The 22,823-nt window shown below is 40.3% G+C and overlaps 1 protein-coding gene across 1 annotated transcript; it reads left to right on the top strand.

The window, feature by feature from the left end:
* Window positions 1-188: 188 nt before the first annotated feature.
* Window positions 189-20,873, top strand: VPS36 (vacuolar protein sorting 36 homolog). Its single transcript, XM_417077.8, has 14 exons — window positions 189-378; window positions 1,439-1,507; window positions 5,309-5,379; window positions 7,017-7,131; window positions 8,015-8,104; window positions 8,966-9,052; window positions 12,643-12,675; window positions 12,785-12,862; window positions 13,244-13,378; window positions 14,238-14,303; window positions 15,178-15,242; window positions 15,686-15,770; window positions 18,539-18,615; window positions 18,702-20,873. The coding sequence occupies exons 1-14, from the start codon at window positions 283-285 to the stop codon at window positions 18,793-18,795; spliced, it is 1,161 nt and encodes a 386-aa protein (XP_417077.3). The 5' UTR covers window positions 189-282; the 3' UTR covers window positions 18,796-20,873.
* The last annotated feature ends 1,950 nt before the right edge of the window (window positions 20,874-22,823 follow it).

Below are 22,823 nucleotides of genomic sequence, written 5' to 3' on the forward strand. Positions count from 1 at the left end.
CCCGCCGCGCTCCGCCTCTCTGATTGGCCGGCCGCGGGAATTGAACGGGCCAATGGTGCTGCCCGCACCGCGGCGAGAAGATGGCGGCCGTTCCCGGAGCCGTCGCTGGAGGGCGCTGTGGTGAGAAAATGGCGGCCTCTCCTCAGGCTGCCGCCGGAGGGCGCCGCGCCGCCGTGGCTGGAGCGGTTGGGGCAGGGCCCTGCTCGCCCGCTGCCTGCCGGACGAGAGCGGTGGCTGCGGCCTGGTCTCTCCTAGGGAACGGAGAGTTCCGCCTGGACCGCCATGGATCGGTTCTCCTGGACCAGCGGGCTGCTGGAGCTGGGAGAGACGCTGGTGCTCCAGCAGCGCGGCGTGCGCCTCTACGACGGGGAGGAGAAGGTGACGGGAGCGGCTGGCGGCGCGGCCAGGCCTGGAGTGCCGGCTGGGGCGTGGGCGGGGGAGCTGGGAGAACGCGGGGTGCTGCTGTGGGTTCCGGGCCGAGGGGGGAACGGGCGGGCGTGAGGGGACGTAGCTGAGGAGAAGTGTGAGGCGGAGCCGCAGCGCGCCCCGCACGCGTTGCTGCGAGGTCTGACAGGGCTTGGCTCTGCGAATCACAGAATCATTAAGGTTGGAAAAGAGCTCTAAGGTCATCTCGTCCAACCGCCAGCCCGTTCCCACCGTGCCCGCTGACCGGGTCCCTCTGTGCCGCATCCACCTCCAGGGGCAGTGACTCCGCCTCCTCCCCAGGCAGCCTGTGCCGGTGCCGCGGCTCTTGGTCTCCCTGTTTTTCTCCACCAGAATGGCTGCATACCCTTGTAAGAAGCTTTAAAAGCTTCCTTCGAGTTTTACAAGCAGGAAGCAATTTGCTAACACAGATTTTCCCAATCCTGGTTGCTTACCGATAAATAAAATATTTCTTCAACAATAAAATGGATAGAAAGATCACTTCTGTTTGGTAGGCCTGAAGACTTCTGTCTGCAGCACGTTCTCATTAGGTTACTTTGTGTTTCTGTAGAACTTCTACTTTCTTTATCAGTAAACAAAAGCCAATAGCCCTTTTAACAGTGGGATAGTTAGCAGTTTGTGTATCTTGCACGGCATGTGGAGGGAGGATCTCTCAGGAAATCCTGAGAGTACATTCATGCATTTCAAAAGGAAGTTTGTGTATATACATCTAATCCTTTTATACTGGTTTTCCCCATTTTTTTTTCCCATGAACTTAATTGATTCTGTACTCGGGAAGAAAATAAACTAAGAGCACCCTCAAAATATTGGCTTGTTCTGTCTTATTCCAATGTTGTGCTGATGTGTAATGTTTCCAAGTTGAGTGTTGTGGTGATGGGTATACAGTTTGACTTGATGATCTTAGAGGTCTTTTTTAACCTTAATGATGTTATGATTTATTTATGCAACTTAGTGGTTAAATTTGTTGTTGATCTGTTTTATTTTCCCTGCTTAGGTGAAATTTGATAGTGGAGTACTACTGCTTAGCACGCACAGATTGATATGGAGGGATCAGAAGAATCATGTAAGTCCCACTTTTGTCTCTTGCATGTCACTCACTTCTAAATTTCATACCAAGCCAGCTGGAGTTTGCAAATAAAAAAGAAATCATGGAATCCTTAGAGGTGGAAGGGACCTTTAAAGGTCATCTAGTTCAACTCACCTGCAGTGAACAGAGACATCCACAGCTCAGTCATGTTGCCCAGGGCCTGGTGCAGCCCTGCCTTGCAAGTCTCCAGAGCTGGGGCATCAACCGCATCTCTAGGTGACCTGTTCCAGTGCCTCACCACCACAGCTTTGTCTGTGTATGCTTTGTCTTACACATGTAGCCAACATTTTGTTTCACAGAAGTTAGGTTCAGAGAAGGTTGTGTACAAGGAATATTCTTTCACCCAATTCTGCTTTAAAAAAATGATTGTGCAGAGACGAGGATGGGGAGAAGGAAATCATATAATTTTTCCTTTTCTGTGGTACACAAATAGAGAAGGAAGGGTCTGGCATCATGTACTAGAAAGTTAGTTTTGACAATGAAGGTGAAAATGTCACTCTAACTGTAACCTGAATGCCCCTTCCATGCTCCTTATTTAGCAAGACCTTTTCTTCCTCAGTATGTTTCTAAGTCCAAGCTTCCCCATCTTCTGGTCCCAGCATGTAGTACCAGGCCATGATATTAGTCAGCATTTGGTGGCAGTATTATGTTGTACAGGCCTTATCCTTCCAGCTGACTGTTGCTGTGCTGAACCAGTGAGCCAAACCATTTGCCTGTACTACTGTGGAGAATCAGATCAGAGGTTAAGCAGCACTGTTGAAACTATAGTGTGATGCTGCTGCTGAGTGCTTTGCATCAGGTCCTGAGATTATAGGCTATGAATGGGTGAGAAAGATTATGGAAGTGTAATACGCTCTAAAGATAGACTATAATAATGTGCACCAACTTAGTTGCAACTGAAGATGTCTTTCTCAGAACCGGGTTGAATTCTTTTTGTTTTAGACACAATATTTTAGAAAATTTAGCCTCAGAAGCCACATGCACATAACAGCTCTTTGAAAGTGAGTTTTAGTCCACTGGGCTAGCTTTTAGCAAGGGTAGCTGAAGCACCTCTCATACTTAGTGGCTATTCCCCACCAATTATCACGTTCTTGCTCCACAGTGGTAAGCTACTCGAAGCCTTCATGACATGTAAGGATGTCAGATCACCAACGATGATCTGAATTCGTCAAAGCAACTTATATATGTATATCATAGAATCATAGAATGGCCTGGGTTGGAGGGCACCTCAATCATCAAGTTCCAACCCCCCTGCCACAGGCAGGGTTTCCATGTATAACTTACATATAAGCTACATATATATATATGTTATAAATACGTACATATATTTTTCTGTGGGGATTGGTGAGGAACAGCAGAACTATTTTTAGTTGAAGTTTTTCAAAATGCTTTATTCAGTCCCAGCTGGGGTTTACTATTAAGTCAGGAGCTGATTGCCTAAATCACAAGCCATTCTGTAATTATTATTATTATTATTATTATTATTATTATTTGGCACAGCCAATGTGAGTTAATTTACCTGTGTTGAACTGTCACTGTAATTCACCCCCCTGACTTCTTCATCAGCATCTTTTTGTGACAGGCGGGCATGTAAGGCAATATGCATTGCTTCTTATCTTCTCAGTCAGGCTTTCAGTTTGCCTGGAGTAACACTGTATGTGACAGCTTCAGCAAGTCTAACAACTTTTCAGATCCCCTTTTTCTCCTCAACAAAAAGATGGCATTTGTTTCTTCTCCCCATGCAACCTAAACCACGTGGTTCCTTGTACTCTCCAGAGATCATGGAATTTGCTAAAAAGCAGAGAAGAAACTTGAAGAATAAGAAAACAGTTCTAACAATTAAACTCAGCAAAGATTCTGATAGACTCCAAGGTCTGATTAAGAGAGGAGGCAGAAACATATGGCAGCAGATTGGTAGATATTACCCATGTCTGATCTAGCATAGGTTACTTCTGTCTCAAAAGAGCTAAGTTTTTGTTTTCTTTCTTAGATCTATAACTTTATAAGTGATACAGTGGTAGCTTATAAAACTACCACTTTTACTGTGGTAAATGAAGCTGTTTCTTTCCCAAGCTCTTAGGAGTGAAACATGAATAGCCCAATGGCCTTTCGTATTCATTTTGGTCTGTGATACATGAACTTTAGAAACCTTGGCTGTCTTACCTTACTTCAGGAGATTCCCTTTTGTTGTGTCAACAAACTTTAGTAATAATGGACTACTTCTTGTAGGGCTGAAGTAGCAAAACTTGTTCCAGAAACACTTGTATTTTATAGCAGTTGTCCTTACATACCATCTGCAGTTAAACAGTACAGGAAATAGTGATTTCCAAAGGAGAAAATGATGTAATTCTTTTAAGTTTGTTACATAGCTAGATTTGCAAAACGTTACAAATTGCAATATCATACATAATTTCAACACTAAATAGTAGAAAAATATATCCAAATGAACACATTGTCCTCATATCCCCACAGACCTTTTAATTCACTGCTCTTTTGGTATCAGTTTTTCTTGCTTCTCTCACCAGGAAGGAGTGAAGTCTTTGTGCTTAGATTAAATTCATAGCTTTGCAGCTGTGAACTCAATTAATGTATTGTTTAAAAAATCTACATATTATATATAGTTATATGAAATTTGACTTTCTTCTCTTCTGTTGTTTTCAAAATCTTTGTGGGTTTTATTTTCTCTTTTTGCCTATATTTATGTGGGCATTTTACAAACATAACTGTTCTGTACATTGGCTGTAAAATCTGGAGCCAGAAAAGAATCAAAATAGTCTAAAAGCAGGAAGTAAAAGCCATGCTTTTTTTTTTTCCCCCTGTGAGAGATTAATTCATTAGTAGGAATTCCTCCCCGTATGCTTATAAGCTCCAATTTAATATGGATTTAATCATTCCATGCAAAGAGCAGTTTTGGTAACAGGGACTGAGAGGACCTCATACCAGTATTCATTATAAGCTGGTGTTAGGGACACCTTTGTGGCTGATGGAAGAGAAAACTTCAAAGAGGGACTGTAAGGTTTCCTGCATTCTGAGTAACCATTGATCACCCAGCTATTGTGTCAAAGAGGATATTCAGTAAAGGATATTCACCAAAACAAGACCGGTCACATAATTGGATGCTTTGAATCGTTCCCTTCAGCAACTTCTGTCTCAAATACATAAATAAAGAGTTTAGATTAGTTTCCCACAGATAGGTACAGTCCTGTTTCTTGCTCTGCTTCGATTTGACTAAAGCACAGCTCAAAAAATGCGTGTTGACATTAAGCCTGTGAGGGTGGATAGATGGAGGCATCCCTAATTGGTGTATCACTGCTCAAAAGGTAATCCAGCTTTTAGACATTCATCACTGAGAAGGCTGGTGGTTTTGTGCAGTGCTTTGGCTTTCCAACTGACATCAATCCAAACATTTTAAGAACCCATTGGCATTATGCACTTACAGGGATAAGCTTCAGCAGTGTGGAAATTTTAGTGTTCATGTCTTGTACTTAGATCCTAAAGCTTTGTTCAGTTGAGGTTTTATAAATTAGCCCGAAGTGCCCTACACTTAGATTTGTTCTGGTTATCTGGAACTCACCTTCAAATCTGTATGTTTGTATTCTTATTTCTCTCTAACAGATTGTTTCTGTTGTTAACACTGTATTTCATCTGAAGTGCCTCTGACAGCACCTGTAGAAATCTGTACTGTTTATGAAATGGGAAAAGAGAATAAATGGTTTAAAAGAATGAATAGTCAGGATATGACTTTAATTTCTTTTGTGTTTCCATCGATAATTCCAGGAATGCTGCATTGCTATACCTCTGTCTCAAGTCGTCTTTATTGAAGAGCAAGCAGCTGGGATAGGAAAAAGGTAAGGTGATAAAAAACTTTTTACACAGGTAGATAGTGATAGGACAAGGGAGAAGGGCTTTAAGCTAAAAGAGGGGAGATTTAGATTAGGTGCTGGGAGGAAACTTTTCAGAGAGGTGGTGAGGCAATGGCACAGCTGCCCAGAGAAGCTGTGGGTGCCCCATCCCTGGGGGCACTTGAGGCCAGGTTGGATGGGGCCCTGGGCAGCCTGAGCTGCTGGGTGGCACTGCCCATGGCAGGGGGTTGGAACTGAGTGGGCTTTAAAGTCCCTTCCAACCTAAGCTATTCCATGATTTTGTTATGATCCTATGATAAACATTTTGGTTTTCTCACACTCATAGTTAACTGCATGTGTGTTATGTGACAAATCCAAGATTACTTAATTATCCATGGTAGGTTCAGTTTGTAACCTGTGTTTCCACATTGACAGCCACAGAGCCCAGCATTCCTCACTTAAGACCAAGTGCATAAGCAAGTCATGGCAAAGTGGTGTTTGATGCAAATGATTAAATCATCTTGTAAGCACTGAAGTATGTGTTCCAGCTTGCCGTTTTCATTGATTAGTCATCAATACCACAGTGCTGTTGCTGAATCTAAATTTGAAAGCTAATTTTAGTCATTTATGTCACAGAAGTGGTAAGGAATAGAGACCCTGCCAAATCCCATATTGTCTTACTTTATATGAATATATGATTGAATCTGAGCTTGGGAATGCTGGTGAGGGATAGAAGGAGCTGGTGTTTCCCCTCAGTTAGGTAACAAATTTGGTGTGGTATGTATACAAAGAAGTTTGACAAGATTAAATTTGAAGAAGTTTGAAAAGATTAAATGGAGAAATTGTGCAGTGATGTGTGCTTGCAGCCAGATGAATAGATGCAGTCAGATGAATAGAATAAGGGAATATCCTGGGGGTGCCCAGATGAGATCAGGTAGTTCCCTTGTGCTGAAGAAAGCAAATAAAGATCTATCAAAAAAACTATTAGTAAAATGAAATGGGAATGGCAGACTTGTCCCCCATGCTGTGAGTGTGGCCTGGTATATTCCTAAAATAATGCTATCTCAAGGTTTGTTTTGGTGGTAGGTGTCATTTTAGACTGTTATTTCCATGCACGTTACCTTTCAATGTTGATTTTGGACAAACTCACATGCAGCAATTAGAAGTGACGCATGAAAGCAGACAGATTAAACACAGTATTGAGATCTTCTGTTTTCCCGTGGCAGAGTTAGTGTGTTTTGACAGTCATCACTGCAAGTCAAAAGCCAAATCAAATGTACTGCTTGACTATTAGTTTTTACCTTAACTAACATTGTCAGAAATAATTGCTTGAAGTCTTAAGATCTGTTGCATTTGATTTTTAAATATTATGACAGATGCATTTGAAACTTGTGAGATGTTATTGTTTTAGAGGTTGTAGTGGCTTTTATGCAAGATGCACACAAAAAATATATGTGGTTGCAAAACATGTATATGTTGCTGCACAAACGTAAAGCATTATTTGATGTACTTTAGTTCTGAAATGAGATAAAACTAGTGCATGTTTTGAATAAACAGATAACTTTGATTGTAGGAAAAGGGTTTTTTTTATTATTATTTAATAAAAAAAGCTGTATTTTCTCTTTCCTTTAACTTTTTCTTAGTGCCAAAATAGTAGCTCATCTTCATCCTGCTTCTCCAAACAAAGAGCCTGGCCCATTCCAAAGCAGCAAATACTCCTACATAAAACTTTCTTTCAAAGAGCATGGGCAAATTGAGGTAAGTTTTGTACCATGCAAGCCCAGTATGTCAGAGCTTTGGACATGCCTTTCTCCTCTTGCTGTGATAGTGATAACTTTCCACGATCTTTCTGTGTTGACTTTTGAGGTGGAGCTTTTTCAGTACATCCTTTTTTAAAGCAAACACTGTGAGCATTCAGGGTTCTGTGCTTTGATTAAATAGAGTCCCAAAAATGTCAGGAGGTGCTATGAGACTTTATCCTCTTTTTGGTAGATTTAATAACATCTTATTCTTCCTGTATTATTTTTTAAATGGAACACATTAGTTTCCAAAATGATGACCCTGCAATCTATTGCTGTTAGTAGAGTAAAAGGTGTTTCTTTGTACCTCTCCACTGAATGGAAATCAAGCAGCTCAAATCAAGTGTCTTCTGTATCTGTATCTAACGTGCTGCTATATGTTTCATCAGACCCACTGTCATTTCTTTGTGAGCAGGATGCTTAAAGTTAACTGATCAACTAATGCCACCTCCTGGTATTAGCATTAAACAAATAAGTCTACATGGTTGTCTTTATACTATTCAATTAACAGGTTGTTAGTAATTATATCGATCGATTTCCCTTCCTTTTAAAAGCAGGTGTATGAGCAATCCTTGCCATTATTAACTTCAGTGTGTTTTGGAACGTTTTGAATATCTCAGAAAGTATTTTACAACAGAAGTAGTCGTGGTAGTTTGACTGGTAGTTCCTTCTCTACCACGTGTATTTTTGAAGATTGGAAAAGAATGTTGTGCTGTGAATGTGTAGGTGTTACCACGCTTCTTCTTATAGTGACATTTGATTCGTTGGCCAAGAAGCTAAAATAACCAGACATACTCTGCATGTTTTATGAAACATCCGTTGTCACTCCTAAATGTTTGCAGTTCTTTAGACGATTCTCAGAAGAAATTACACAAAGGAGATGGGAAAACATGCCTGCTGGACAGACCATTCAGGTTAACAAGGATCCACAGGTAGGAGCAGAGCTTCTGGCATTCTCCTGTATGTCTCATGTTGCTTTGTTTAGTTTGAATTCAGAGCCTTCGTGTAATTTTGTTTCCACAAGTGCTGTTTCCATATACTGCATCTGCCTTTGGCCCGTCTTCCTTAAGTGTGCTCTGACTTGGGTAGTTGATGGTGAGCTCAGTTCTGTAATAGCACATCCAGCATGAGGGACTTGATAAAGCTAAAAGGTTTTTGGCCATCTCTTTTCTGTTTTTTGTGGCCAGAAGTCAGATATGTAACACATAAATTTTACGTAACTGTTTAGAAACCGTATGGATCTGATTTATATTTATATTCTAATTGGGCAGTTGTTCTGGAGGATATCCTAATCAATTAGATTGTCTTTTTTATCTGTCTGCGTACTTCTAGGTTAAGAACTCTGATAAACGTGTGTATATTGCAACTGTATGTGAATATATTATACATATGACTATGTAGAACACAGATTTCTTGAGGTAATTGTGTTTAGATGCACTCATGTATTTGCATTGTTCTGTACTGTAGATGTTCACATGGATTCAGGAGACTGTAATTGGGATAAACTGGAACGTTCCGTCTAGACCAGGCTGTTAAGCATATTCATGTTAATAGCTTCAGTATAATATCCTTTATCTGCCCATACGACAGCAGGCTTATACTTGCTTTATACACATTTATTTTTTGACATTGATTTTAAAAGTACTGTAAAGAAATATATGAATTATTGCATGTATGTTATTGGCTATTTGGAGGAACTTTGTGTGTGTTCTGATACAAGATTTTTCATGCTGAGGTGGATGAGAAAACTTAGCATTTCCTATTTTGATTGCTTGCTTTATTTTCTTTTCCAGGCAGGAAGAATAAGGGCTGTAGGAATTGTAGGGATCGAAAGGAAACTGGAGGCAAAAAGAAAAGAGACTGACAAAAACATTTCCGAGGTAAATACTACTGAAGTTTCAAGGTCAGCCATCTGTATGAGCTATTTTTGTTCATTCACACTTTCTTTCAGGGGCAGCTGAGACTGTTTATTCCTTTTGTTGAGACGTCTGAATTGATTAAGAGCGTATATTTTACAATTATTTATTTCTTTTAACTGCCTTTTCAATATTTATAAGGGTACTTCATGTAAACAGTTCCTTTCAAGAAGGCAGTTCTTCAGATCTGCTTCTGTGTATTTATAAGATTTATTTTGATGGAATTACAAATCTGAGTTCAATGACTTTCCATCAAGAGAAGCAGAATGCAGAGACTTCTACAGAAAGAGAAGGTTACAAGTGTATTTTCCCTCTTTGTACAGCTAGTTTTGGTTTCAATTGAAAACGTAATATGTATTTAGACAAACATGCTGATCTAGCTGCATGTAATCGTGGTGCAGTTACGTTTTCATCACATGGATGCTCATTTTTTAAATGTTAGACTTAAACTTGTAATTACAGTGCCATAATTGTCCAGGCTCCAGCAAGTTACAGGTATCTGTGCAAGGTATGTTGGCAGGATGGATACTGTCCCTTTTCCCAGGAACAGTGCAGTAGTTGACTTTCAAATGTCAATGCTGATGGACAGCAGAATCAATTTGTTTCTTCACTGGAGATCTTTCAGATGTATTGGGAGTAATATCCTCTGAAGTGATCTGGTTCTGTCAGGTAATAGAGACTGATACACAGATTGACAGAATCACAGAATGGCCCGGGTTGGAAGGGGCCTCAGGCATCATGAATCTCCAACCCCTCTGCCACAGACAGGGCCGCCAACCTCCACATTTAATACTAGACCAGGCTGCCCAGCACCCCATCCAACGTGGCCTTGAACACCTCCAGGGACGGGGCATCCACAGCCTCTCTGGGCAGATGATGTGGGAGTACTCATGAACTGTCTACACCAGATTGATTTGAATGGCAAAGTGGTACGGGATTCAGTGTGCCCCAGTAAAAAGCATGCTGCATATTCTGCTATGTAGAGTTACATAGCAGCTTGTAGGCAGCATGCTGTTTCTGATACTGCTACAATTTCTTTCTTCTTTTATGAAGAATGTAGTGAATGAAATTCTATGTGCAGTTGAAAAGGCACTGTGGTTATATGTGTGTGTGTGTGTGTAGTTCAAAAGGTATTGTCTGGTTATTTTTTCCGTTTGTAGCTTTTTCAGAGAGCAGAAGAAATCCATTTGTAAGTGTTTCATGAACGGAGGAAAATCATGACTTGTGAATTCCTGCCTTCCTCCAGCTTTAAATGCTATAGATGACTTAATTTAAAAAATGGTGCCCTGGCTTCCAGAAAAAGGCTTCCTGCATCTGCTGTTCACTGCTGATAAGAATCCAGTTCTTTAGCCTTTTGTTTATCTGAGGAAGTTCCTGTTAGGTGTGTGCACATTCCCCTTTGTTTCCAGGCCTGCCCTCGGTGAGTCAGGCAGAGGAGGAGTTACACACATCATACTGTTTACTTAGCTAAAACAAGGGTTCTTTTGATGTACAGTGTTTTCATGCAGGATATAGAGATGAGAAATAAGCTGGGAAAAGCCTTGTTAGAAAATGTTGTTGATATCATACAAGTACAGTAGAAGGACTTAAATTACACCAAAGATTGAAAATTCTACTGTAAGCAATTGAATTTGGCAGATTAGGAAGCAAGAATCATAGAATCATCATAGAATGGCCTGGGTTGAAAAGGACCACAATGATCATCGAGTTTCAACCCCCCTGCTATGTGCAGGGTCGCCAACCACCAGACCAGGCTGCCCAGAGCCACATCCAGCCTGGCCTTGAATGCTTCCAGGGATGGGGCATCCACAGCCTCCTTGGGCAACCTGTTCCAGTGCGTCACCACCCTCTGGGTGAAAAACTTCCTCCTACTATCTAAGCTAAACCTTCCCCATCTTAGCTTAAAACCATTCCCCCTTGTCCTATCAAGAAGAAATATTCCACTTAATTTTGGATACCTAGCTGAGTTACCAAGTGTTAAGAGGCTGAACTTCTATGTTAGGTGGAGTCACTTGTACCATTAAGAGAGGTTTGGGTGGAAAAAAAAAGCATCCCTTCTTGGAGACATCTCTCTCCTCTGTGTATATGGAGTCTCAGGCCAATAAGCTTCTAAGTCAGGTGTATAAATATTTGTAGATGGAAACAATTCAGTCTTCCTGCATAAGTTCTGCTAAAATTCTTCTTTCTAGAGGGGTATTACTTGGAAGATAGGAAGCAGCATAGAAGCGATGCTTAGAAACTATGGGCAAGATATATCTGTGGTCATTTGCTATACCGTAGCTGAATGATCTTTCTTTGTGGCTGGAATTACTGGCTGCTGCTTTTAGGCAGGCATTAATGGAGGAGGCTCTGGAATGTTTCTCACACCAGTTGGCCAATAAAGGTGGTTTGAAAAGGTTCATTACCCAGGCATGTTGTCATATGTATTTAGATAGATGTGCCAAAGGCTGCGTGTATGTTGCTAAGGCTGGCAGAAATTTGTTACTTTTAAATATATATTTACCAACTTTTTGTTTCTTTATGGTCGAAATACGTGAATCTTTTTATTTAAGCCTGAAAATGCAGAATTATTGTACTTGAAACCATAGCAGTTTACTAAGCCTAATAGACTTGATGTAATCATGGCCCTCTGTTGTATGTCCCACTTATTACTTGCTTTTGTGACAGCAATAAAGCTTCTCAGACTGGAGAAAAAAAACTGTACAAACAAGGATTTACCTGCCTTAGCATGTATTGTGCTTTTTAGGTCCAACAACCAGAGTTTTCAAAAGATTTTAATCTATTTTTTAAATCTTAATTTATATAAATCTGATCCTTTGTCTCATGGATATTATTACGTTCTTTTTAACTGTTTTGTGTTAATTATGGGAGCACCACTGTTCTGTTGTGTGAGATACTTAAATGAAAAGGTGTTGACACACAGTTTCAGGGATTTTGTCTCTTTGGTTAAGCATATCTATCAAAGTGCATACCACCTTCCTTGCTCATTTTCAAGTAACTGCAGTCTTTCTTACTAACTTAGAAGCACCCACTCAATAAAGTAAAATTGTGTTGTCAGGAAGAATGCTTCTGTAGCATTACAGCTGGCTTGCTGCTGTCCAGAAGCAATAGATCTTCTTGAGTGAGCGTTAACTCACTTGGTTGAGGAAAACCAGCCCTCACCACCAAGAAATGTTCCCCCAGCATTCAGGAGAGCATAATTAACTTGGTCTGTTTAATCTTTCTTGGGTCTCAGTCTCTCAGTGTTCCTTCCCATTGTATGGTCTTCGGAGACCATATTGAACTAGCATTCATGCTAGAAAAGTGCACCATTGTTTGATTCTTCCTTCGTTCCTTGTTGTTTATGGATCGTATGGTTTTTCTTTGTAGACTTGTATGAAACAGTTTTCATAAAGCCATCAACTGTCTATAATATGTCACAATATAACTTACTAATGTAAAGGAGTAGCAGCTTTTACAATTAGCTTGAATAGGTATGCCGAGGTGGCTCACTGTATCTGTGAAGATGAATGCTGTAATTGTACTGATCTGAAATGTCTTGTTTGTCTTTTCAGGCTTTTGAGGACCTTAGTAAGCTAATGGAGAAGGTATGGCACGTGTCATTTATTCAAGTAGATTTATGCTTGTTTTCTCAGTTTTAAGCAAGTTTTCCCTGATGACCTGCAAATTGATTTATCTGTGGGTCTTTCTTGATAGGCCAAGGAAATGGTGGAGTTATCCAAGTCCATTGCTAATAAGATTAAAGAAAAACAAGGTGACATCACGGAGGATGAGGTAAATTAATTTTGTTTTTAGAATCAACAGAAATGTCCCTGTGTAAAGCAAAAGCTATCCTTTTAATAAAACAAGTTCCGTAAAGAATACTTTGAGTTCTTCTGTTTGCTTTAAATCTAGTTAAAAAGACTTAAGAGTTTGGTGTTAACTTTTCTTTTGGCCCTTTCTTAAAAGCGTAGATTTTACTGCCTTTGTATGGCGGATGATGACAGTTTTCTGTTCTGTATTATTCTTGCTCTCACTTTGCTAGTAATTGACTTTATTGGTAGTAAACTGTTTGGATTTATTCACCAAAACTGTCTTGTAGTAATGAAGTGAAAGTCCTTTAAAAATGAGAGTCATTCAATAGCTGATACACTCTTAATGGATTTATTTGTTTAGACTATTAGGTTCAAATCCTATCTGCTGAGTATGGGCATAGCCAATCCAGTTACTAGGGAAACACACGGATCTGGTACTCATTACCACATGCAGCTGGCAAAGCAACTGGCTGGAATGCTGCAGACACCATTAGAGGTAATGTACCTAATTTTGCATCAGTGTTTTCTTTGTGGTGCTGAGCTTTCATGGAAGCGTGCTCTGGCTGTGTCACTGTGCCTCTGCGTGAAGTTCCTAATGGAGCAGCACAGTCTCTTACTCACTGCTTACGTAAGTGTTTCCAAGAAAGAAAATGTAAATGTGAAGTGTAAGAATAGTTTTCTGGAGAAATGGTATCTCAGCTTCCAATTCATGAACTATTGGTGATATTTGGTAGATCACATTAGCGGCCTTTCTGCTATTTGAAGATTTCTGTATTCATTCCTTGCCACAGAATATGACATATTTTAGAAAGAAAAACAGTACAAGCTTTGAATATATAAGTATATTTTCATTAAACTGTTTAAGTATTACATACTTACTCTCTATCAATTAATATCTCATATTTTAGTTTACCTGAAGCTCTTAGGGAGTTCTGGATTCTTGCTAGAAATCATTATTCTCTTTTGAAACTTCTACATCTATGTCTCCTAAGAAGTGTATGGAATGTTTTGTTTAAGAAATGTGCCACCTGTTGTGATCAGACATGCTGCCTGAAAAATGGAAATCGATTGATAAATTCAATATATCTAAATTCCTTCTTCCTTTGACTTTAAAATAAAATTAGGTCTCAATCTTTGGGTGTTGTATCATTTTTTTTACATTTTAAAATGGTTGGACAAAGGTTGCTAACAAGTTATCTCTAGTGCTAGAGATAGGTGGTATTGGCAGGGTAGCTTTTTCATTAAAGGCCACGATTAGCTTCTCTGCTTTAGCTGTTCAAACAGTCACATGCAAATTAAGATACTGTGTTTACTAGATTAATACTATTTCTCTTACCAGTCTTGTGCTTACACAGGAGAGAGGAGGAATCATGTCACTTACAGAAGTGTACTGTCTGGTAAACCGTGCACGAGGATTAGAGGTGAGAAGTTGGTTTTCCTAGAATCATCATAGAATCATAGAATGGCCTGGGTTGAAAATGACCACAATGACCATTGAGTTTCAACCCCCTGCTATGTGCAGGGTCGCCAACCAGCAGACCAGGCTGCCCAGAGCCACATCCAGCCTGGCCTTGAATGCCTCCAGGGATGGGGCACCCACAGCCTCCTTGGGCAACCTGTTCCAGTGCGTCACCACCCTCTGGGTGAAAAACTTCCTCCTAATATCTAACCTAAACCTCCCCCATCTTAGTTTAAAACCATTCCCCCCTTTTTGCTTAGTTTTCCTTAGTTTTTCTTAGGTTTTTTTTTTTTGTTTTTTTTTTTTTGTTTTTTAATAAAGTGCACATCCTTGCTAAGGTAATTCAAGAAGAAGTGTGAAAGTATTCCCTACCAATTGCTCACTCTACGTAACAGTGTGAAGTGATCAACTCTTTATTAAAACCAGGGGTTTTTACCTTTTTCCTTTCTCCTTCTTCCACGTAATGTTTATATATCCTCTATACTTAATAGTATAGTAATGTATGCTGCTTTTCATAGTACCATATAGAGGGGAAAACCCACCTTTGTCTGGATAGAAAACTGAGACCAGGGAATACTAAAGAATGAGGATTTTTTTTTTCCAAAATGCATAATTCTCTCAGTAAACAGGGTAAGAATGAGTAGTATGGGAAAAAACAAAGCAGTAAGGGAACAGGAAGGAGTGTAGAAGAGATGGGACAATATGAAGGGGAAAAAAAAGAATAAAATTAAGTAATCTGGTCTATATTCTAACTGTCATTGTAGCAACTGTTTGTTTTGGTGCTACGCTGGCACTGGAAATGCATGCTGTAAATAAATGTGTTTTACTATTTTTAGTTGCTCTCGCCAGAAGATTTAGTAAATGCTTGTAAGATGCTGGAGCCGCTGAAATTACCACTACGGTAAGAGATGTACAGCAGATGTGTTTATAAAACATGGTGCTCATAAGTCAGGGCATGGTGCTTAGCTGACTTTGTATTTTACGTATGGAACTTCTGTTTTAAACAAAGTCATCCAGGTGCTGCTGTATGCACCAACATCCACTCTACATTTAAATATGAATTCTAACCACGTTTTGCTTTGCCTGCTAGGAAGGCAAAATTCTTCTCACTTTCAACCTTTTCTTTTCCCCCACGTTGGGAAAATGGCTTTTCTAAGCCCAAGCATATGCTCTGTGTTTTCCAATCTCTCTATATTCCTAGGATGCTTTTAATTTGAAGTTCATTTTACAGTCTTCCCTTTTCTCATTTTGTAATGCAGTTGTCATTGTGGCTGTATCAGATGCATGGCCATCAGTGATGTGCGTGGGGTTTTTGGTTACTTTGACCCTCTCTTCTGATTTCAGGCTTCAAATATTTGACAGCGGTGTGATGGTGATTGAGCTCCAGTCTCACAATGAAGAGGAAATGGTTGCTTCTGCTTTAGAGACAGTAAGTGAACTTCATTTCCTTCAGATTGTGCTGGGGAAATTTAAACACATTAGGTATAAAAATGTGAAGTACAGGATTTCCTTTTGAGGCATTAAACTACAAAATATTCCACTTCTAAAATCTTCTAATAATACTTAAATGGCACTTCTCATCTTCAAATTACGATGCAGGCAATAATCTTGATCATTGCTTTCTCCATAAACAATAGAGCATTTTTCCATCTCTTTTCAAAATTCATTAACCTTTAACCTTCCTCCAAATCTTTGCACTGTAGGACTGAAATTCACGGCATATATTAAACAATTTAGCAACAGAGGACTTCAGTTGCTGTACACAATGTGCTTGAAGGTAGTGAAAATAGTTCTTAAATGTTGAGACAGGCAGTTGTTTGATTTGGGCTTACTTTGTAAAATAGCACTTTGTATTTAGAACAGCTTGTTCTGAGTTGGCTGTGAAGAGTGCTCATGTGGAAAGTGGTACACAGAGAATTAAAGTAGCTTCATCGAGGAGGAACAAAGTTAGATGAATTGCTGAATGTGGCAGATGATCCTGATCTGGCTACCTCTTGACTGTTCAAAGTGCTGCTATTCGATTAAATTGCTGCATTTTTCCTGCACATTTTCTAGTGGGACCTCAATTTTTGTTTTTCCACAGTGCTGCACAAAGGCTGATTCATAGAATCACAGAATGGCTTGGGTTGGAAGGGACCCCAAGGGTCATAATGTTCCAACCTCCTTGCCACAGACAGGGCCGCCAACCTCCAGATCTGGTACTAGACCAGAATACACTGATTCAGTGTATCCAGAGGGTCCAAAGAGACTTTGACTTTGGCAAACAAACAAAAAGAGCTGTCCCTATCCAGGCACCTTCCCACTTGATACATCATGTGGATTCTTCAGTCTGGTTTTGTATCATTGGTACTGTATATCTCTCAACAACAACAACAACAAAATAGATTCAGAAGATGTATATACCTGTCTAAGAAATACCTTCTAAAATTATCACAATTAAAACACATCTTCCAATATATGTTCATCCTTCCTGTTTTTCTTATGTTTACCAAAAAGATACCTAGTCCGCTTCTTTTTCATGTGCTACCTTCAGTAAGAGGGCTTATCGCTTTGAAAAGAAAGGAGAAGCCTTTTCATAAGAAATGATGTCAACCATGCAAAGCAACAGATGGTGGATTTATTACTGAGGTGGATTTATTACTGAGGTGCCTTTTTATTTTATTTTCATAAAATGGGGCTTTGATTTCATAGAAGAATGTAAGGGAGAGGCTTTGAATGAGGAAGGCTTGCCCATAAGGGAAAAGGAAGAGATGAGAACTCTGTCTAAAAGCACCCTTTGCTTAATGTATAATGTGCAGTAACGTGAAACTTCTGAGAAAAAGTGAAAGGAAGTCAGGGTTTCAAACAGGAGAGGGATGGGTTTCGAATGAGTGCTGAAGACGAGAAGACGTGGAAGTGGAAGGGGAAGTCACTCTTGATGAGAGCAGTGATTTGGCGAGGGAAAAATAGTTAATTACCCGTGTGCCATATTCAATTGTATAACTGACTTTCATTACCTAAATTTAGTCATATAATCTCAAGGTAGGCCTAATTTAATTGGAGTTCCTGCTGAAGGGAAACTACTGCTCATCATCCTGCTGAGGATGATGCAGAATGAACCCTTTTCCACCTGGGTTATGTAGGAAGCAGGAAATGGCAACTGCATCTGGATTTACAAGTTTGCTTGTATCTGAAGAAGTGAAAAAATGGAAGAATTTTTAATTTGTAGGCTAACACAGCATATGTTAACATGGGAAATTTGATGCAGTAACAAGCCTGGACTTGATATTTTGTATTTCAAATGTCCACGTGCCAACCTGTGTGAGAATGTTTCACTGTAGCATATATTAACTAACATCACTGGGACAATGGGACCAAAGCTTTGAGCCCAAGACTGAATCTTTTGTTGTGTGAATGTGATCCCACTAGTAGGCCACAATGTAAGGTGGAAGACCAAGGTTTGGGGATTTAATACAGTCAGTGGCAATATCATAAATCAACTTAAATTCTCTGCCTCTCTCTGAGATTACTTGAATTTCTCAATCAATGACCTGCTGTGCCCTGCTGTGTTTTTAAGCTTTCCTGTTTGCACAATCACTTAGTTAGGCTGTATGAGTACTGATTGTGACAGTGTACCTCTGTCTGTGAGCTACTTTAATTTTTCCAATAATTTTTTCCGTGTATTTAAAAAAAATCTGAAAGAAAGGATACCATGGACTCATTTTTAATTTTTTAAAGTGCAAAGTAGTTTTCTTCACAGGAGATTTGCTACCAAAAGGCTCTGGGGAGACCTCATTGTGGCCTTCCAGTACTTGAAGGGAGCATAGAAACAGGAGGGGAAATGACCATATACGAGGGTGGACAGTGATAGGACATGGGGGAATGGTTTTAAGCTAAGACGGGGAGTTCAGGTTGGATATTAGGAAGAAGTTTTTCACACAGAGGATGATGACACACTGGAACAGGTTGCCCAAGGAGGCTGTGGATGCCCCATCCCTGGAGGCATTCAAAGCCAGGCTGGATGTGGCTCTGGGCAGCCTGGTCTGCTGGTTGGCGACCCTGCACATAGCAGGGGGTTGAAACTCGATGATGATTGTGGTCTTTTTCAACCCAGGCCATTCTATGATTCTATGAATTTTTTACTTCACAAAGCTAGGCCTGAGCGAGTTGCTATTTTAATGCCCTAGTTTGTTTATTAGTATGTTTGTTTTTTGACAGGTATCTGAAAAGGGCTCTCTCACAGCTGATGAGTTTGCAAAGCTGGTGGGAATGTCTGTTCTCTTAGCCAAAGAAAGGTAAGGAATCAATACTGTGTTTAACAGTACCTTCATTATCAAGTTGTCCTCAAGTAATGCAGCAAATCCTCTTTTGCTTTCTCCAGGCTGCTTCTTGCTGAAAAGATGGGCCATCTTTGCAGAGACGATTCGGTGGAAGGCTTGAGATTCTACCCAAATTTATTTTTAACACAAAGCTAATGTAGTTTGTGTAAATTTGCTATGTAACTGTTGAACATGAGAGCAGAGAGCAGAACCTTTTCAACAACAGACATTGACATTTTTTACTTTGAGTCAACTGCAACAGTGATGAACATTGCAACGCTTTACAGTTCTCAGGTATTTCAAGTGCTGAATCATCTTGTGTGGAACCAAAAGGAAATAAGAATCGCTAGGTCAGAAACACGTTAATTGTCTTAAGCTGGCTATCTCACATTTCAAGTTCCATTTGACGTGCTTTGTAACTTCTCATTTCAAGAGGAGTGAGATGAAGATTGCACACGAGTGAAAATGGAGAGACTACCCTTACAGCATGCCATGAGAGTCAGCACCCAGAACACAGGTTATTGCATACTCCACTTTCAGTTCATTTATGTCTGGAGCAACAAAGCAGACAGATGCATCTGTCGCGATAAGAATAGAGACTTTGGTGTGTACTGAGGTGTAAGGAATGAAACAGTGCAGAATAACCCCGTCTCCCTGAGGTGATGAAGTTTTCTAAGAAGATCCTTGGTTTCTTTGAGGCAGAAAGAACGTGCTGCAGGAGAAACCAACATATGTTATGTGAATCTAGAAAGCAGAGTGTTCATTTTGTCAGGTCTTCTGCTACTATCTCAGATAGAAGCATTGTTCATATGGACTTCCTCCCTTCTCTTTCTTTGCCATCTCCCTTCCTGTCTCATTGTGTTGCACTTTGGGTGCACTTTCTCTGTCCTCTCTTTTATACAGCACAGTGTATAGTAGCCTCCTGTCACTCCACCAGACTCGATTCTTTAATTGTTGTTTGTTTTTCATCTTGTACTTCTAATGAAAGATCAGCAGTTAGCTTCATCAGCCCATAACCTGTTTTGGATAGACAGTGCATTTCTCTGTGTCTCATACACCAAAATTAATGTGCTTTCAATATCAAAGGGAAGAAGAAGGCTATCACCCTATGTTTAATAGTCACAAGGTGTCTTTTTGCTTGGTATTCCTCACCCTGTTTTCAGACTGGATGCAGTTTGATAGCCTCAGCTTTTGTAACTCCAGTGGAGTTGTTACGTTACTTGGAAATGCGTTGTCATGGTAATAGCAGTAAGTGGATGTTTATGATCCACATCACTTAAATTTTCAGCTTTCTGAATGGACTGGTTTCAATAAATTAAAAAAAAATATTCAAGTTATGGGCAAAGACAATATGTATGCAACTGCATTATAGTTGTGGCAGTGGAATTGGCATTAAACAAAGGAGAGAGGTTTTTTAACAGCCTGAAAATATCTTCAGAACTATTTCAGTGTTCCCACAGCTTAGACATGGTTAAGAACCCACCATTAATGAGCTCGATGTGGACATCCTTACAGTAATAGTGCTTTTGATTTGCCAGATGCTCATTTAGATCCAGAGAATTGTGTCCTCTTATCTTTGTCACTAGCAAAGTTTTACGCAGTGCTTTCTTTACGGCAGTTTTCCTCTGTGTTTCATGAAGGTGCTAAAAATAATGGATTTGACACAGCTAAAAGGAGATGGTTCCACACTGTTGTTATTCTGTTAACCATCTAGTATCATCTCTTCAGGAGCCTTACGGCCTGCTGCTTTTCTTCATTTTCCCCACAAGCCACAGAAAAGATCTATGCGAGGTACCTCAGGCAATGGGCGTCTAAGGGAAGACTGGAAGTTGAGAAATACAGAAGCAGAAAGCTGGTTTGTGACAGCTGTTTCTCTTGCTTGGTACTCACACCTGCCCCAGAGAAACCAGGAGTTTATGGGCCTGACTCTCTCCCCACACAGCGATACATCTTCTGTCAGAAAGCGCAAAAGCAGAAAGGAAATGGCAAGTATAAACTCCCAGTCTCTATGACTCCAACCCAGAGCATTAAGCATCTTAATCATGTAATAACAATAGGTTGTATTTAGAATGATGGTACCTTCTTGAGATTTTCTTCCCCAATATTTTCCTTGACGTATTTTATTTCCGTAGGGAAGAAATCTAGAAGCTAAACTGTATATAGCTGGTTTAGAATTTAAACATACAAAAGAAAATGACCGCTGAAATTAATAAAAATTAAAGAATTTTTCTTAAGTAGACTATTCTGTGAGCTTTATTTCTTCCTTAACGTTTTTTGAGAGAATTGAAATGTTTACACATCAAAATCTCGTGGTTCTGTGGGGTAGGTTTTTATAGAACGTATTTTTGCCACCTCATTTTGTACCCAAAGGGGTACCGAATAGGTTTGATTTAAAAATACAAGGCAGAATTGCACGCTATTCTAATGTAATTATAATATTCTGGCTCTGTTGCTGAGTATCCTGTGACTTGTGACAGGCCAGAACCACTGAACCATCGGTGCTTACAGAAGCAGCTTCATGGGGGAGCCAGTCTGAGGCAGAGCCACAGGTACACCGCGCTGCCTTTGAAAGGCCTTGGGCGCATGGAATGTGTTTTCCCAGCTGTAAGACCACAGAAATCAGGCTTCCAACGCTCATACAGAGCCAGCCGTTGTGTGGTGACGTAGTTACAGTGTGTGATATGATGTGTCACTACACTGAATTGTTCTGAGTTCTTGTTGCCCGTTCCTGTTTCCATTGGTTCTAATAGCAAAAAGTCTACTAACAGTACTGATGCAGGCTAACAGAAGAGAGAAGAGAGGAGCTGCCTTTCTCACAGATCGTGCCAATTTAATATAGAAGGTGCCTGTATGAACCTCATTTTCTTTCATGTTCTGATCGTTCCCGGAACGTTTGTATCATGATATGTGAACATTATCTCATTTTGCCAGGGATGCCCAATTATGCAGTCCTTTGAACAGAAGCTTGTAACAGAGCTCAGTTCAAAAAGTGCTTGTTCCTTTATGGAGCAGTATTAAATGGTGATTAGGTTTTTCATTTGAGAACAGAGGGCTTTCCATGCCTCTGACAGGAAAAGAAGGCTGCTTGCGAATCTGTACATCCCTTCTGTTTCTCTTTTACCTTTGTTTTCAGGAACAATTACTTCATATTCAGCCTATGGAGGCATGGATGTAAACTGAACCACGCTGCTGAAGTGCAAACCTTTCTGTCTAAAATGTATAAGCACACATATGTATGTATGTGCACTTACAAGTGTAGGAAGTGTATCTTTAATAATCATTCCTGGTTGTATGTTGATTAGCTAAACTCACTGACACTTAGTTTTTCTAACCAAAGGTTTACAATTTGAGGGAACTGGGCTTGTTTAGCTTGGAGAAGAGAAGGCTCTGGGGAGACCTCATTGCGGCCTTCCAGTACTTGAAGGGAGCGTATAAACAGGAGGGGGAATGACTGTTTACGTGGGTGGATAGTGATAGGACAAGGGGGAATAGTCTTAAACTGAGACGGGGGAGGTTTAGGTTAGACATTAGGAGGAAGTATTTCACCCAGAGGGTGGTGACGCACTGAACAGGTTGCCCAAGGAGGCTGTGGATGCCCCATCCCTGGAGGCATTCAAGGCCAGGCTGGATGTGGCTCTGGGCAGCCTGGTCTGGTGGTTGGCGACCCTGCACACAGCAGGGGGTTGAAACTCGATGATCACTGTGGTCCTTTTCAGCCCAGGCCATTCTATGTTTCTATGACCCAATTCCTAAAGACTGGAACACTTTCATTTGGAACTGGAGAGTTCTCTCAAAAAATACTCTGAAAAGGCAGGAATTGGCTGATTCAGAGTTATCTGTGGACTTGATACGAGGTCATTGTTATCTTAACCCTAACCCTCCCCAGCCTTTTTTCTGAGCTATAATCACAAATGTGACTGTTGTGTTGTTCTTCCTATGCTGGCAATCCCCATTTTATCCTAATTCTCAGTGCTTCAGGCACCCGAATAAAGTGTAAGAAACTCACATTTCAGGCCTTCCTCTGCCAGGAAGATTTGAACTCTCATGTTTTGTTCTCCCAAGAAAGCTGTAGGTATGCATGCTCAGGGGATATAACATCCATGCCTGTCGGCAACGTTCACATTTATTTGTAAGGAAATAATTCAGTACTTTTCGGAGTGGATGCCCCCGTGTCATACCTCCCA

Source organism: Gallus gallus, chromosome 1 (assembly GCF_016699485.2).
Source record: "Gallus gallus isolate bGalGal1 chromosome 1, bGalGal1.mat.broiler.GRCg7b, whole genome shotgun sequence".
Classification (NCBI taxonomy): domain Eukaryota; kingdom Metazoa; phylum Chordata; class Aves; order Galliformes; family Phasianidae; genus Gallus; species Gallus gallus.